At 41.3% G+C, this 17,596-nt stretch overlaps 1 protein-coding gene across 18 annotated transcripts in view; it reads left to right on the top strand.

The window, feature by feature from the left end:
• Positions 1-17,596, top strand: part of BCAS3 (BCAS3 microtubule associated cell migration factor) — a 372,074-nt gene that overhangs the window by 179,123 nt on the left and 175,355 nt on the right. The window contains exon 24 of one of the 18 annotated variants that reach the window (XM_074890739.1): positions 12,725-12,744. The exons of the other annotated variants lie outside the window; for them this stretch is intronic. Within the exon in view, the coding sequence (XP_074746840.1) occupies positions 12,725-12,729 (5 nt within the window). The 3' untranslated portion in view covers positions 12,730-12,744. Of the gene's footprint in view, positions 1-12,724; positions 12,745-17,596 lie in introns of those variants that run through there. 18 annotated transcript variants of the gene reach the window in all.

The raw sequence follows: 17,596 nt of genomic DNA, 5'->3' as shown, positions 1-17,596 counted from the left end.
CCGTGATAGCTGTTATTCAATCCTGCTCAGTTAAAAAAAAGTGTGTGCATCCATGTGTGTGTGTTTATGAAAAGCCTTGTTTATTCCCTCATACAAAGAGGTTTTTGATGCTTATCCATCAGTCAAGTAATGATTTTGTTGCATTGTCAGCAGAGTAGGAAAGTGTTGACAAAGTTGTCTGATCTCTGTTTTGCATCAGCCGTTTCCTTTCTTACTTGCTGAGGACAAATACAGAAGTTAGTGTGGGAAGGATTTTAATGAATAAAATGAAATTGTGGAAGAAAAAGATGCAGAGCATTTCTTTTCTCTTTGTGTGTGGGGCAGAGGGAACCTTTAAGCTCTCTTCTAAAACCCAGCATGTGCGGTGCTGCTTAGGGTTGCACGCATCATTTTTTAATGAAGATTGTTTATTACTGTTGTACGAAACTCTTGACAATACTAAGCTCTCTTCTGGTTACTTCAATCAATGCCCACTTAAAATTGGCTTGTAATTTAGTACTTCCCTTTCTTTTGTGTGCGACTGGCTGGTCATGGACAGATAGCTTGTTGCCTGCAGAGGGTTTAATGAACAGAAGAATTGGCTTGGGTTTTGTGGGGGAGGGAGTGTGCCTCCCTTCCTTCCCTCCCTCCCCTCTGCCTGTGAAGGATCTTTTATTGTTCGTCACCACACCTGTGAGATAGGGACCATGGGACAAATCTTTACTGTCCAGCAATGCTCTCACTTGGAATTTAATAAACACTGCTGCTGTCACACCTTAAACCATCTGAGCTCTCTTCTGTTGTATGCGTGATCAAATATTTATTCCCAAATGCTGTACAGCAGAAAGTGCTGCCTTGGAGTAGCAGAGATCAGTTATTCAGGTAGTAAAGATGTGTGAATGCAGCTGGCAGATGAAGTCACCAACATTATGAATTCCCAGGCTGTCCTGACTGCCACGGGCAATAACTGACAGGCCTGAGCGGTCGCTGGTTTCCCGTTACGGGCGCTGGTAGGGCCCGGGGAGCCCTGGCGTCACGGATACTTGAGCTGCCCTGCTTGAGTGGAGCCGGCCAGCGCTGGAGGGTCCTTGTTGCAGAGAGATGTAATCAATATGGTCTGGAGTCCTTGACCTGAACCTGTAATTACCTGGATGATATAAAGGTAGTTTGTTGTTGCAGATAGAGATTGCACTCAGATCCTCCGAGTATAATGCTGAGCTTTGAAGCCAAGGAAGAGATTTGGCCCTTGGTCTATTCTTCACAGCAATTGAGAGGTTTTAATAATGGTCATTTAACAAGCTGTTCTTAGAGAGCATCACCTGTTTAGTAACAGCAGAACCACGTACCCAGCACTGCTTGTTTTGTACTTCTGCATTCTGTCAGCTTAAATTTAAATGAGTTCAAGTTATGGTTCTTTCCTGAAATAACTTATAAGCAAATTCTGTTAATATGATATCTATTTAAAACACTTATTATGTTACTTATTTGAAAAGCATTTTATTCATTATTCCTAGAATAGTGATAGTGTGAGATATACTCAGGGTTTTTTTGTTTTCTCAGTGCAATACCACACGCTTGCATGTGCTTATACTCTCTCCATCCTGTTCATCTGTGTTGCTAAATGTGTGTGTGCATGTGAGCTGTGTAATACAAAATTCTCATGCTTGGAATTTTTTCAAGCTGATTTATTTCATCTAATTTGAGAAAATGTTATCTGATGATTTTTGAAGAGAGCTTTAAGACGGAACTGACTTCAACAGGCTCCAAGATGCCCATGCAGTATACATGATTACATCTAGAAACAGCTATGCCCTGTAGACTGTGGAGATGTGAAGAGAAATTAAAATGACCTGACACTTCTTACTGGGCACTTGCTGCTGGATCACTGCCTGGCTTGGGAAAAGACTCAGCTGCAGGGGTACATGGAGTAGCATTAATGTCTTAAAACACTGGTGGGTGTTTTCTGTAGGCAGAAGTATCCTAGAGAGGAAGGGCATGGGAACAGTGACTGAAAGGCAGCAGAAGCAGTGTATATATTGATTTATTTTTGCCTCCCCATGATGGTTGGGGGGGGGGCGGTCAGGCTGTCAGTTCTGGAGATGGGAACTCACTCTGTGCAGCATGGTGTAGTGATGTGGGGTAGCTGCTACCCTGCTAGTGGCAGTTTTTCCTCATCCCAGTTTGCCTTTGGTTTACCTGAGGAGGCTCGTAGTAATTAAAGCAATTCATCTCTTCGAAGGTGGTTGTGATTTGACACATAAGTGTCCATCAGCTGAAAAAAAATGGTGCTACATGCAAGTTAGTTTCACAGATGGAAGTGAAAATCAAAAATCAACAGTTTCTAGACACTGCTGTGTTAAGTTGAATTTGACTTTGAGTTATTTAAGTTACTCAAGGTGCTTAATCCCACAAAGGCTGATCACCTTGATCATCTTGCTAATGTGATTTTTGATAGTTCGCAGGGAACTTTGACAAACGAGAAACCCAGCAATTTCCGCGTTGATGTCATAGCTAGATGAAAGCGTAACTGTGACCTAACCAACATAATAACCAAATAAAAGGGGGTGGGGTTTTTCTTTATCTATGAAGGTAAATTGCAGCAAGGCCTTCAGGGGCCACGTTAATGGTCACTGTGCAGTCCTCTGTTGCTCACAGACAGTTGTTCACATGTCACACAACCCGCTTGACGCGTGTACCAGTGGTCCATTAATGCAGACAGTGGAGTGTCTTGTTGCTTAAGTGTTACATACTGACTTTCAGTTGGGGAAGCCACCTTCAGTTCATATAATGGTTTGTCAGCTGAAGAATAGAAGTGTGCTAGAGCGTGGTCTGGTCCAAGCATATAAATGCCTTGTGTTTATTTATGGGGAAAAAAAGTCCAAAATGCACAATAGGTATTTTGCGTATCAGTAGCTAACGCAAACTCATTCTGAATATAAGATGGTCCTATGTACCCCTTAACTGTCTTTCATTAACAGTTGTTAATGTTCTGTGTAGGTAGCTTTAAAGCTCTGAATAAGTGGAAAGTGTTGATTCTAATCATATCTGACACCACAATCTTCTATGGAGCAACACATGAGCTGAGATTCCCGATGGGCTCCTGTAGGATACAATATTTATTATAGCTTGAGATCTGAGAGCTCCTAGCTACTGTTAAACTTACAAGAGATCCAGAAACCTCAGTGTCTGTACTTGTGTTTTTATAGATTGCACAGAAATAACACACCGTACGGTATTTGCAAAGAAGAGTGCTCGTTGACATTTCTGCTCTTTTTATACAGTGCTTAAAGGAATCGTTTTACAAATCTTGATGTTTTTATAAGGTTGTAATATATTCTAACCTCATCTGTGAATCTAGACACTGAAATGTTCTTAAAATGGTATTAGATGTGCAAGTTAAAAGTATTTGAACATCCTTCTGCAAATGAATTTTCGAGTCAGTATTGTTTCAGGGAAAACTTTCATTCAGAAACAGTTTTCCAGTTTATAATAGAGACATTCTTATTTAATGGTTCCACTAAATTAGGCTGTCCTTCAGAGTATTTGCTTATCATTTTCCCTATGTTCTTCAAAAAACCTCTAAACAGACTTCGTTATTTCTTGTTTCAAGTTTATCTTCACTTTGGACTGTAGTCTCTGCCAGTTGCTCAGTTTCTAACCATCAGGATTGCTTGCTGGTTCTGGTGCTCTTGAGATCCTCCAACTTGGCCTCCCCTGCTTTCAGGCACGGTTCCAGAACATCAGCCCTTGTCCTCAGGGCTCTGCAGGCTCTTCCTTTTGTCTTTCAGCTTCCTCCTGCCTGTACAATACCCATAGAGGCTTGACGTCCATGTCCCTAGAGCACAGCAACTACCTCAATACTATAGGTTGTGGTGGCCTCTTTAGAGCACTTAAATCTGTAGGTGTAAAACTGGGCATGAAACAGTCTCCAGTAATGTTTTTTGGGTTTGGTTTTTCAAGGGCAGTTGGAAGTGGTGCAGCAGCTGCTAAGCAATGACTCCTAGTTTCATAGTGAATCCTAATTTTTTTTTTATTCCCCTCTTTGTTAGATGGCAAAAATAGCTTTTAAAAATAAGTATGGTGGCTTGTTTGTAATTTTTGCATTTTTCCAAGTAGTGAGATAATAGTGCTGCATTTTAAATCAAAACGCTCTGCACAAGAAGGAAGGAGAAGCTGAGAAAGGTTCTAGCAATTAGAAGCTGCTGGTCTACTGCTGAGCCGTTGGGCTCTCAGCTGTGCAGGGCGGGAGTTGGCCACCAGTGTCCTACCAGAAATTACTTTCAATACAAATCACTAATTTTCTTCTCATTTGTATTTCCTCATACTACAGATAATACATTGTTTCATGGATAATACTTTCCTATGGAATAATGAAATGTTTGACACTTCTTAATATTTCCAGAGCCACAAAAACTTGATCTTTTATAAGTCACCACAGCTTTAATGTCTGATTTCAGAGTTCATCTGGTCCAACCCACTGCTCGTGGTGGAAGGACTCTACCCAAACTCTCTACACAGACTGTATCTGGATTTGTAATGAAATAGCTTTAAACAATAGCATCAGTCCTCGTGTGCGGGGTTGTTTTTAATGTAATATCAGCATATGCACCTATTTTCACCGTTTTTAATCCAAAATCAGCAGGTTTTAGCTGTTGTTTACCAGAGTGTAATACAGCTGAGTGAGCAGAAGTGTGGGTTTAGGTATATACCATATGAAACTGAGCTATTTGGCATGATAAATTAGCCAGACATTTGATGTATTTTAAGGTGAAGTTTAATACTTTGAGGGTGTTATAATCACAGCCTCTTCTCCTTGCTGAAGTAAGGATGTTCTCTGCTGGAAATAAATACTTATATCTAAGTTGAAATACAGTCTTTTGGTACTTGTATATATTTTATTGCCTCAATGACGTAAGGGGGGGGAAAAAACAGATGGAAAATATTTTGGTTTTCTTAATTATCCAATACTGTGAAATAACCATTGCCTTGCAGTTGTCTTGGCTCCTCCCCCTGCCTTGGACTCCATCCCTGGCATGATCCCAGCCAGTTTTTAATAGTGCTTTATCTGCTGCTTGCATTGCTTTTAACTTTCACTTTTTATTAGAACCAACACTAAATTGGGTGCCATTTAGTACTCTGGCTACGGGTGGAGTGCTACAAAGAGCCAAAGCTGGTGCCAGCAAGCAGTTGCTGTGGAGAGCAGCCGGGAAGCAGAGCACGGGGAGAAAGGAGCCCCTGTTTGTCACCATCCTCCTCCTCGGCCAGTTCTTGTGTACGGAGTCGCTGGCGGTGCCTCCAGCTACGGGGGGCTCTACAAATTGGAGATCTCTTACAGTCTTGACCACTGCTGGGGACTGCCTGCCTGGGGCTCGCCTCCTTCCAAACCCAGCGCGGAGTCTTACAGGGAGCACGTAAAGCCAAGTGCTTTGTGTACATAAACCTTCTGGTGCTATTCCCCTTGTAAAGGTGAAAACAAGCAGGTCACAGTCAGTAAATGACAGAAAGCAGACTTGGGATTATTCACATCATTAGCACAGGATTTCTCCAGATAAGCGAAGTGGTATATGAGCCTCTCTTGCCCTGAGGCTGTCTTTGGTTTACTGCACAGGGCGTGGTCCTTTAAAATGGAACAAGAACAGGGAAAAGAAAAAGGTGGTAATATGACTAACATATGGTTTTTGCTGGAGTTTGGCCACAGATTTAAGGCCTCAGAGTGGATTCCTGGGGCCTTCGTATGCTATCCCAAAACCAACACGAAAGCCTTTCCAAATATCTTTTATAAGCTCTGTGATTGTAATAGTCCTATCAAAAATCCCATGTCCCCAGGTCAAGTGGGGTGCAGGCCCTCCTCTTCTGAAATGCCTGGCTTGCCAAGTCTTTCTTCCCTGATATTTCCCTCCAGCAACAGCGGGCAACCATTTGTGCCTGTGTAGAATACCTATAGGGGCGTCCAGCACAGCTGCTTTCCCTTGAGCTCACATCTGCTCGGAGAGTGGGACCTACACACGCTCGCTTGCCTGGGCTTTTGTCCCAGATGCAGCTGGCCCTGGCTCTCTACAACCCACCTGTATTTCTGGATAATTCACAGAATTTGCTAAGCTTTGGCATACAGGCCAGATGCTTGCTCCTGAGTATCTGGTTGGGTTTGAGCGCTAGTTTTGGTAACTGGCTCTGTCATTGTCTTTTGCACTATTTTTTCCTTTGCTCCAAGTTATGGTGCCATTGATGTGAGAAATGCAGAGCAGGAACTGGAAACTCTGTAATTCATAGCCTTTCTTAATGTTAGGACCCTACAAAAAGTCCTGGCCATACCACTCCAGGAAAGGAGGCTTCTAGAAAGATAATACTTATCTATTTTTGCCTTCATACAAAAAAGCAGTAAAGCCATTGTTGCAGTAAGGATCTTGCTCACTCTTTGCTACCAGAACATTTTCCATTAACTGAGTTTGCATTGATTGAAAAAGTACATTTTCAGACTTTCACGTATATTGTTCACAGCATGAATGCTGGGCAAATCACTGTGCTATACTGTTTGACCATCACTTAAAATATATCTTAAAAGTAAACATAACATTCTCTAAACTTACTAGTGATTGAATGTCAAGTGTAGTAATTGACCGTGGATCATCTACGAAGTTGTTTGTGTTGCTAGTGGATTTTTTTTTTAACAAACAAAGTCGCTGTGAAAGAATTTGGAGAAGATGATAAATACTCTTGTGTCAGTCTTTTGGTTTTGGTGTTCCTATTTAAGCTTTAAAAAAACCCAAAATAAAAACAACGGCAACAAAGAGTATACAGTGAAACACTTACATGGAAGCACTTTTTACCACTGAAGCTAGATAAAAAATTCACTGTATCATAAGCAAACCATTTCCCCCTTGATTTGTGTCCAAAATATGAGGAAAAACCTTGCAGATGCATTATACATTTTACAAAAGAACATATGCATGCATTTAAATCATTTACGTTTCATCTTTGCTTTCTCTTATTTTTAACCCGTATTATAGTGAATGACAGAATGTTTGGAAAGCCGAGGTTGAAAGCAAAGTTTAAACTTTCATCCACAATAAGCTAAACTGCAAGCAGTACTTCACTATTTCATGATTTTATTTCAAAGTTTTGCTGATGCCTTTTCCCTTCTCTCCAATGAAACATGCGACTGAAACTTTGGATATCTGGCTTGCAAAAAAAAATAAAATTATACTGCGCTTGGTTTTTGCTAGTCCTAAAGTGCCTGCGAAGAAAGAGAATCCATCCTTATTGAAACGGGTCCTCAGGAGACTTGTGCAACCAGGTGATTAAAGATGTTCTGGATCAGGGCTCAGTGAGACTATTAATTGTTGATTGTTAGGCAGTGTCAAATATTCTGCGTGCTATAAAATCCCTTTTGTTGAGGGGAGGATAGAGGGCACTAGCTCTACCTGATGCAGTACCCTGACATGACTACTTTTCAGCACTACCCTGCTGTGTTAAATTGGCAGCTTTTAACTGATCTGCTTATACAGTGAGGGGCTGAAAAAGAATTTGAATTGCAAGTGTGATGTTTTGTTTAATGTCATAAGCAGGCACCACTTCACTATTGCTATGAGCGGACAAATAAAATTCAGCTTTATTTGGCCTAGTTGTAGCCTTTTAATAATACTTCAGTGAAAGATTGTGCATGCCATGAAGTGCTGAGCGCCTGCTCTGAAGTGATATAATGTGACTGAAGTACAGGGAGGTGTCAGATGGGCAGCAGCCTCCAACGCAGGTGAGGGTGTAGACACAGCCCACTCCGCCCTGACGAGGGAGAAGGGCCGACGCAGACGTACCCGAGTGACGCTCGGGAGCGGGGTTTGTCACCTTGTCCTGTGCCTCGCAGGGGCTGGCTCTCCGCAGAGCTGCCCGGCGGTCTCAATGCGGCACTCTCCCGCCGGAGCGGTGACAAGTCCGCCGTGCCGAGACCCCGGCGAGCTCTGCGTGGAGCCAGCTACGGGTTGTTAGCTTAGGCTCCGTGCCACGCAGAGACAGATAAACTGCTTGCAGACATCGGCTGGCCCTCGGTCAGGGGAGCTGAGCTTGGGCCCGTTTCTGCGTGCTAACCGCATGGGACTTCTGGGGTTGTCAGTGAGAGTTCGGCACACGGATTTGTTTGTAAATGTAGATTTGAAAGTTAGATGTTTACGCGTGCCTCTTGGATTCAGAGCTCAAAATACAGAGTAACTTTCATCCCTAAAAGCTTGCAGAAATTCTTCCTTTTTCTCTTCACCTTCCAGACTCTCTGTAAGAGTTAAACCCAGAGTTCTTCATTTATTTTGCTAGTAAAGATTGACTTATAATTGAGGCTATCTCATGGAGGACCTGTAACTTATTTGTATATCCATGTTTAAAACCAAGTCAAGAAACTAATGAGGTTACAAAAATATTGCTGATCCTGAAGCAAATACAGTTGGAGAACATATGCTTTGGTTTTACATTTCTGCCTCTAAAAGGTGACATGTCCCGTGTTTGTCATTTAATTTAACATTCTATATATTTTTAAACGGCTGTATGATTTGAAATCTCCAGATGCCATGCTTTGTGCTAAATGAGGTTGGCAGTTCAGTGATGTGGAAGGCCATTATCTCACCTTTGTGCTTCTAAACTATAGCCACTTGCCTTTGCCTGTTCATAATGCATTTACTGCATTACAACATAGGAATTTTTAACACCTATTGAAAGCATTAATTAGGAATGCCATATTAATGAGCACCTGAAGATAAGTGAAAAGCAGGAACTGATGCTGTTCAAGTTTGTATTTCTCCCATTGCTTGTACTGGGGATTCAGTAAAGGACAGATGAACTCCAGTAATAAATGATGAGATACTCTGTCTTAGATTATTGCCTTACTCTCAAATTTCACGATGAAGAACAACAATTATCTGTATTAGTTACCTGGTACTTAGGTGGTGTCTTTCATATGCCACTAGAAAGCCAGAGTAAGGTAGTCACATGCCAGCAGTAGCTTAGTGAGTTGTTCCTCAGATGATAGGTGTAACCAAGATAATGTGGGCTTCCAACCCACGCTGTGGGAACACCGCTGGATTTTCACACGCACAGTAGAGTCATTTCCCTAAATGCTGTGGTCACTCTCGTTGACTAATGTATCCTAAAGGAATACACTTTGGACAAAAAAAGTGATTTAGAGATAAAATAGTAGCATTGTAGAGGATTATCTTGAGGTTGATGTTACTCCCAGGTGTTTAGTCATTAGCGAAAGGGATTTGTGTATTTCCACGATTTTCGGTTAACGTAAAAGCACCAGCACAAAGTCTTAGCAGCCAAGAATGCAAGTTTAAAAAAAGAGTTCCGGGAGGTTCCATCTTGATGTTCGGGGATCGATACAATCCCGTTCCCATAAATTGAAATCCCTTTGCGAATGTACAAATTCCATATGTTTTGTTATTCTGAAGGGAAATTGGTTCCATTTCTTCAGATTATCGTGGTGTAATTTCAGAGGATAAGGAGTACCCATAGAAATAAAAGTCCCCATTTTCCCTGGGTGCCCTTGAGCAGTGAAGCCCCGAGTGCTACTGAGCTGTGCTGTCCCCTGGCAGTCGCTGTGTGTGCTGGTGCCACATACGTGCTGTCCTCCGTGCCGCGTGCCTCAAACGTAAGGCCAAGCAGGCAGGTTACAGCTCTCACCTCCGCTGCTTCAGCTGGTGGCTCTGTTCCCAACCAAGACACATGGCATGTCTTGATAAACAGCTCTAAGTGGTTCTATCACTACCAACTGGTGCTGTCTATAAACCAAAATTCAGACTTTTGTATCCTATTACCGTTGTCTTGTGTCAGCAGGTCTCGTATAGAATCGTTTTCTATAAACTTGGAAAATGGATAATCATTACTCGGACTGTTAAAGTTCAGTAATACAAGAATAAGTCATAAATATGTCACTTGTATCTTAAAAGCTAACCAGCTAGAAACTCTCCCTCTTGTCTAATCTGGCCTCCAGTATCTTTGATCACCATTTTCTCCTCTTTCTCGGCACCACAGCTAACTTCTTAGTTTTCCACATTTTCCTTTGCTGTTGTGACAGTGTTCTGCTGCAGATTACAGCTGTGCTTAGGCACCATAAGGTTTATATGATTAGTCAGCATTTGGTTTCCATATATAGCAAAAGTACGTCTGGAGAAAATATTCTTATACATATTTCCAGGCAATAGGATCAAAGACCTCTCTAGGTTCTCAATTTTAATTTATCTCCTCTTGCTTGCTGTATAAGGAACATCAAAAAGAATCCGTGTTTGCAGGAGGGAAGGGAGCCTTTTGCTGTGTAGCTTTGGGAGCACCGTTCGTCCAGGCCAGCTTCAAATCCTGGCCTTTCTTCCTCCGTAGCACTGCTGAGCTGGGAACTTTGGTTTTCATGCTTACGTGCTTCCGTCCAGGTGTGACTCCTTTCTTTTCTTGAATCCTGTGACCTCTCCCATTCTTGTTTCCGTGATTCTCAGAACTACCCCTTGTGTCCATCAGTCCCAATGGCAGCTGCTGAGCACATCTTCCTCCTTCCTTACGGCATTTTCTGTAGCTCTCGATCCCCGTGTTGGCTCCTCTTCTGCCATAACACGTGCAAGGTTCGTACACTCACATCTAAGCATTTGAATGCTTGTTCCCATCTCATCTTTGGGGTTTTTTGGTAATTACCCCAACCTCTCTTCATAATACCTCTCAGTATTTGCTTCTACACAAGAAGCTGATCCTTCAAAACGTGCAGGACATTTCTGGATCTGCCATGATGTCTTACCAGAAACATGATAACCAGCAGCTCTTCAAGTTAGGTCTGTGCAAGGAATTATGTGCATAGGTTTATATTATCAGGTGCTGGATTTATGTCGGTGTTTCTTGCAGCTCAATTAGATCCTTTTTTCTGTATCTTTCATTAGATTCTTACAGCAACAATTTGTAAACTTTTATGCTCCTGCAGCGCGCAGCAGCATGGGCACTGCTGGAGACAGCCGTAGGTAATTGTCGTTAGTAAGTAAGCAGTATACTTTAATTATACAAATCCATATAACATTTTCGTATGAGGAAATTTTCTGAAATATTAGTAAGTGTAGCAAGCCAAGACATTTGAGACCTTTCCACATCACATTTTTAGAAAGGCTTTTTTTTTCTGCTGATAGAAGATCTGCATTTAAAAAAAAATAATTAGTTTGATTTCACTCATCTACTCAACATTTCTAAGCTACTTGCCAAATGATCCCAGGTGTGGGATTGCAGCAGGTAATTTCCTGCGCTGTATTTGTGCGGATGATTTTCTGTGTTAGAAGATGATATCGGCTCACCTGGCCTCTCAGTGACAGAGAAATCCTTTGTTTATTCATTTAGTAGGCAGATTAACCCTAATGAATATGGCTTCCTGGAAATAGATACAGGGGACAATAGCAGAGTGAGGAGTGGGGAGAAATGGGGCAAATTCCTTTTTCTTTCTTCACTTTTAAATAATGGCAGCTTTCATAGCAGGGTGTCTTAAATCAGAAAGGAACGCAAAATATGTCAACCAGAAATTCTTGATTTTAAACCAAATCTTTTCTTTTATGGTTCAAAGAGGTACTGGGGAGCTTTCCTAGTAAGTCTGGTACAATTCTGCCCTGTTGAATCTGTTTGAATGCTTTGTCCTGTCAAAAAGTAGGATAAAGTGGGCATCTGAGATACTTGCAGTGAATGGCCCTTAAACTCCTCATAGTTGGAGGACCTCGGTGTGTGTTTTATGTGGTTACTCCTTGCTGTTTCATAGAATATGGGGGTTTTTTTAATTATTATTTTTGTGAATTAGGGACTCCTTTGAAATAGATCATAAATTGTACTAGGCAACCAGAGAAAAGTGCTGGTCTTAATGGCTTAAATGATTTCATTCTATTTCTTTTTGTTTCATGGGAGTAAAACTGTGGAATGATGTGTTTAAGGTGGACGTTGTGTTTTTGTTATCTGAGTAGCTGTATTATAAAAGAAGACAATGTTCATACAAGGGTTAGGCTGCACGTGTTAATTTTTTCCAGTCCCTCTCTTGAGCTGACACAGCTTCAAGAAAGCACTGCAAACAGTGCAATGTCTTGTATTCCTGTTGTATGATGTCTGCAAGCGTTCTGCACGAGGTCTGTAGGAGGTTTACCAAAGGCTGTACCATTGTCGCTTTTATTTAAATAAATGAGGAGTAATTTCTCAGGTGGTGTTGATGTGACACTGGATTATTGTTCATAACACAGCGTGGAAATCTGCACGGAAGAGTAGCGGAGGTGACTCCAAAACCCTAAGAAACTGAGGGAAAGATGGTCATTGTCTTTTAGGGATATAAATCAGGCTCATCATGGTATTACATGCAGATTCACTGCAGTGTCACTCAGTTTATGGTTGAACAGCATGAATAAATTAATTTATTCAAGCTCAAAGAGGGAATAATGTCATGGTGAATTAAGTTGTGTGTACGTTAGTATTTATGTTTTTTTTTTTAATGTATACTCACATTAAAAAGTATTTTAGGGGAAAACCTTTTAGTTTACTAGCTCGGATCACTGTTGTAAGCTACTAGTCGAAGTGTAGACATAAGTACAATGAATGGTTTTGCTACGTTTGAGAGAGGAACAATTTCTTGCATTTTTATGTGACTGGTACTCGAGATACATTATTCCCAAGACATAGATGTGTAGACACAGATGTGAAAATCTCTTAACTTCCAACCAAACTTTTCCAGATCTTATCACTATAATTTATTCTTTACTCTCTATAGACTAGAAAAATGTCTTCTTTCACATAACTTTATACATTGGAGGAAAAGGCAAGTTCTCTTCTACCACATGGTAAGTGTTGAAGATAGGATACTGTTGGCTTTAGCGTGCTGACTTTTGTAGTTGCCTGTAAAAACTCTAGAGTTTCAGAAGGGAAGCGAAAAAACAGAATTTACCTTTCCACGAAGAATAAAAGTTTCCATTGTCTCTTAGTTACATTGCTGAAAGTATAAATGTGCAGGAACAGATAATTTTTTGAAAGTATACATTCATACATGGGTATGTGTATATGTATATCGGACAGCAATAAATTACAAATGAATTTGTTTGCTTTGTATGGAGATTGTTTTATCCTTCTTAAAGCTACTATTTATATAACCTTTAACCAAACGGAGAGTAGCCAAAGTATTTTTGAGAGTGAGAATTGTTTTTCTGGCTGGTGTGCGTAACAACTTAATTCACTGCAATCATGCAGCACAGCGTACGCTCGCGCTGGGCGGTAACTCACCATGTTGATATGCTGACAATTTGCCAGAGATTTTATATTTTTTTTTTTCCCCCTGCATGTGAAAGCTCAAAATAGATACGTGTCACATTAGGTGTCATTAAAATAGAGCTTGTGATAACTAAATAATAAATTTAGTGGTACCTAATTACTTTCAAAAGATGTTGACACAGTTGCAAAAGAATGTCGCAGATCGCCTTTTGAAACGGTGTAGGCTGTCTGTATTAGCGGGGTTTTTTCCGTTTAGTGAAAACCAAAGGACAACAGTCATTATACGATTCTGTACTTTAAGTATTTTCATAATCCAACATAAATTGGCCCACCCAAGGATTATGTCTGTCTTATAAGGATGTGTTTATATAGTCATTGGGTGAAAGATTGCAGAAGTTGAACCACTAGTTTTGAAAGTCGAGCCAGACCAGGAAAAATCAGGATACAATTTGGCACTTATGGAGACTAAATGATTTCCTTTTTAGCTGCTGATTTCTACTGGGAAATGTATCCTTGGACTGAAAATTGCATCCGGAAAAATGTTTATGTAGTGTTTTTCAAATGACTGATTATTCCTCTAACCTTTAACACGCACTGTGTGTGATTTTCTTCCTTATTAACTCTTTCACAACCAAATGAATTATTTCCTTCACTGTAAATAAAATTGAGTACGTATTTAACTACATTCAATATTTTAATGCTGTAATAATACAGAAAAAGACAAACCAGGGATTTTACCGAGTCAATAACACAGGGAAATCCAGCTCATCTTTTCTGTCGGGCTTTCCTGGAAGAAGAGTATCCTGCTATGATAGTGAGGCAGGCAGAGCACGCTAACTTTTTATGCTGATTACTGCAGAGGAGGAGAACAACAATGTCCTTAACATACCATTAGATGCAGTTTTCTGCCAGCCCAGGGAGATTTCCCCAAGGCGTGTGTTTGAGGTAGAGGGACCATGCTGCCAACTACTGGTTATTACTTGCTGCTGAATACAGTGGATTAATTCATTGTAGGCTTGGGGTTTGTCTGCGGGGGAATTGATTGGTACAGCTAGAACAGAATAAGCAGTTTCAGAGTAGCTCTGCAGATGCGTGCTCTGTCTGGAGTTAAAATATTTTCAGTGGTGTTGTAGTCACATAAAGTCATATTATCATTCATCATAATCGTGCTGGTCAGTATCTTTGTGTAGAACATCTTCATGGGGTGTCTCTTCTGCCATCGGGAACCTGATGGATGCAGGGTGGGAGTTTGCATCCAGGCTGTGGTGATCCCTGCCTGTGCTGGGTGCAAGAGCCTGACCATCCTCCCCTTAGCTGAGTGAGGAAGCTGCAGGCGACCTCGTAAACATCACAGCGTGGGACTAAGCCACGTCTTAAAGGCATTTGAAGTGATCCTGCGTGGAGTGGATCACACGCTAACAAATGAGCGGGTCTGAAACCATAGTTTCTATTTTGGCAGAGCTGTCTGTAAATGAAGGTTGGTGTTTTCCTATGTAGAAATATGCAGAAATTCAAAATTAATTCATCTAGTTTCTGTAAAAAATATCACCCAGCCCATTGCAAGTAACGTACTCGGTAAAAATTGTTTGAGTGGAAAGGGGGCCTGAAGAAAAGCATAGCAAGAATAGTCTTATAATCGCTGCCGCTGCGGGTCTCGTCCAAAAGGACAGGTTTGTGTCCTGAGAGAGGAAGTGGAGTTGGAACAAAATGAAATTCCAGCCCTGCTGATCCTGATGGATTCATGCAAAGATGTCCACTTCTCTGCAGCTTCCTGGGGCCCCGTGCTGGTAGCAGCGTTCGTGATCAACAGGGTGATCTGTCTGTCCTTCTGACACCAGCTGGGGGATTAGATGATGAAAAATAAAAGCTGATATTGCTTGTGGCAATAGTATTGGTCATTCTTGGCGTGGTGGGGATAAGGGGAAGTGCCTGGCAGCTACTATTTTCTTTCATCTCTTCTTCCAATTCCTTTTGATCGTTTTCTCCTGCAAAGTTTTGTTTTCGTGCGGTTCAGGGAAGATTTGTATTTATAAGCAAGCAGAGGACACAGCCCCACTTACCTCACATAGCTTTTACCAGGAGCAGCGATTCCCAGGCAGTCTCTTTCATTTGAGGTAATAATGGTTTTAGGAAATTTGTAGAATGTTAACAGTCAAACGTCTTTTAACCACCTATCGATGGAGTGAAATTTGGCAGATGACGGGAACCTTACGTTTTATTTCTAAAGTCTAAATAGCTCGACAGCTGCGCAGAGTCCCTTGAATTTATGAGATCTGAATGTTGGGGTTTGGGGTTTTTTTCATGTGGAACCCAGCAGAGTCTCTGACGGAAACTGTTGACCCTTCTTTGTGCTGTTTCTTTACCGTCTCGTCAAACATCTGGAAAACAGCATGTTTGCAGTCATTTCACAACATAATTTTGCATTTACATCATGTGTTATCTGGTAAAAGTTTTCTTGTTTTTTCAAGAAAAAAAAAAAAAAAGGAAAAGAAAAATCAGCAACTCGAAGGCTGCCATAAGGTCAAGTGGTGACGGTGGATGCTGCCTGTACTAAACATATGTTTAGCTCAGAAAAGCTAAGGCAGTTCCCAAAAATTTGGTAACCATTATAGTACTTCCGAAGTCAGTTCCGGATGTCAGGCCCTAGGTGGAGGGGGAAGGGGCCGCGCCGAGTTTTCTACGGCTTTCCACGAAAGGGATTTAGTCTGGCAGCGGATTCAGCCAAGGAGCACATCACGCAAGGCAGAGCTAGACAGGAAACGCTTCTGAAAGTGCTGTTTTGAGAGAGGATCATGAGATCAGGCAAGGAGCTGTGAACTTTACATGCAACCAAGGCCAGATAGCATTGCACTAGCCACCTGAGGGCTTAGAAATAAGAAAGGAAATTAAAGGATCATTTAAGTGGAGTGGGACCAGACAACTTAAATGACAATTTTCATCTTTGAGAAAGGAACACTGAAGTATATTGAATTCTTTGAAGTAAAGGAGCACGATTGATGTAGAGAATATTTTTGTTACATTCCATGCTTTGGTTTCGCAGCTCTTCTAATGTAACCCATCTCTAACTTTACTGAACCACCTATTTATAGCACTCAAAAGATTCAACGTTCGAGCAGATTGTGTCTCCCTAAACTGAATGGTGTATGCTACTTCTAAGGGTCTGAAATGAGGTACTTGGGTAACTTCTAAATTCAAATGCATATTAATTAGTAAGCCTAATTAGCAGATTATTTACTTATTTTTTGATTAATATGAAGAAGTAAATGTTTTTATGTTGCTCACGGTGACCTCCCTTTAAGTGTAATAAACCTGGGCGTGAGCTCAGAGCCCTTCAGAAGTTCATGATGAGTTAACAGCAAAGGTTGTATCTCTCTTCTTCCCCTCTGTTTGGTGTTCAGGATTAAACCTGCAGTCAGAAGCTGCTCTATCCCAGTGGTGCTTTAGGAATAGAGTTTGGCAGAGGTCATGCACGAGGCGATGCAGGTCCTGCCACTCCACATCCCGAGGAAGCCGGTTAGACAGAGGCCCTCTGCTAATGGGACACTTGCAAAGCACTGAGCCCTACTGCGGCTAAAGCACAGGACCATTATCCTTTCTTAGTTTTAGTCAGAGTTAAACCCAGAATCCAGAGCTGTGTTAAAACTACTCTTGTATGAGACACAGAAGCTGACTTAGCTATGGCTGTACATCCCACCATAGAAACAGCAAACAGTGAAGCACATGCAAGAGGCCGTGCAGAAGCATTTGCAGGTGCCCTTCTTTACCTCCCCGCTATAACCGAATCTGTCTACAGCTTATATAGTCCAAAACTTCGAGGAAAAGGAAGTAGACAACAGTAAATAATCCTGGTTTGTTGGCTTAGGATCGTAGAAGGTTTTTCTACAGTAATGCTTAATTTCAGTGCTGGAGTCTGCTCGCTGGGTGGATGTGATTTCTGGACCTTCTGAGCTTTGGAAGTAGGAACGGTGGAAGATTCTTCTTTTGCAGTGATCTTTCCATGTATGGCCACAATCGCTTTATCTACATGGGCCAGGTTTCCAGGTACCATAGAGATGAGTCTTAACAGGGAAAAAATTGTGGATGGCTGCAATTGTGGTTTTGGAAAAGCTTGCTCTGGGATTTTTGTTTAACAGCTATTGGATAGGAGGGTGCTTAGTTTGCTAATTTGGATGCCAATACTTAGTACGGTTTTACAGCTCACAGTTATTTCATAGTGGTGCTGGCATCCAAGCTATTTGGGAAAAAGCAGAAAGGTTTTGGGTGTGCATTCAGCTTTTTTCTGTGATGTGTTTGGCAAGCGTTGATGCAGACTTGGGAATTTGGACAATTTTAAGGAATAATAATGACTATTGAAATATTAATTGTTTCTGCAGTTGGA

This window comes from Strix uralensis, chromosome 20 (assembly GCF_047716275.1).
Source record: "Strix uralensis isolate ZFMK-TIS-50842 chromosome 20, bStrUra1, whole genome shotgun sequence".
Taxonomy (NCBI): Eukaryota; Metazoa; Chordata; class Aves; order Strigiformes; family Strigidae; genus Strix; species Strix uralensis.
This window is presented reverse-complemented; position numbering and strand designations above follow the sequence as displayed.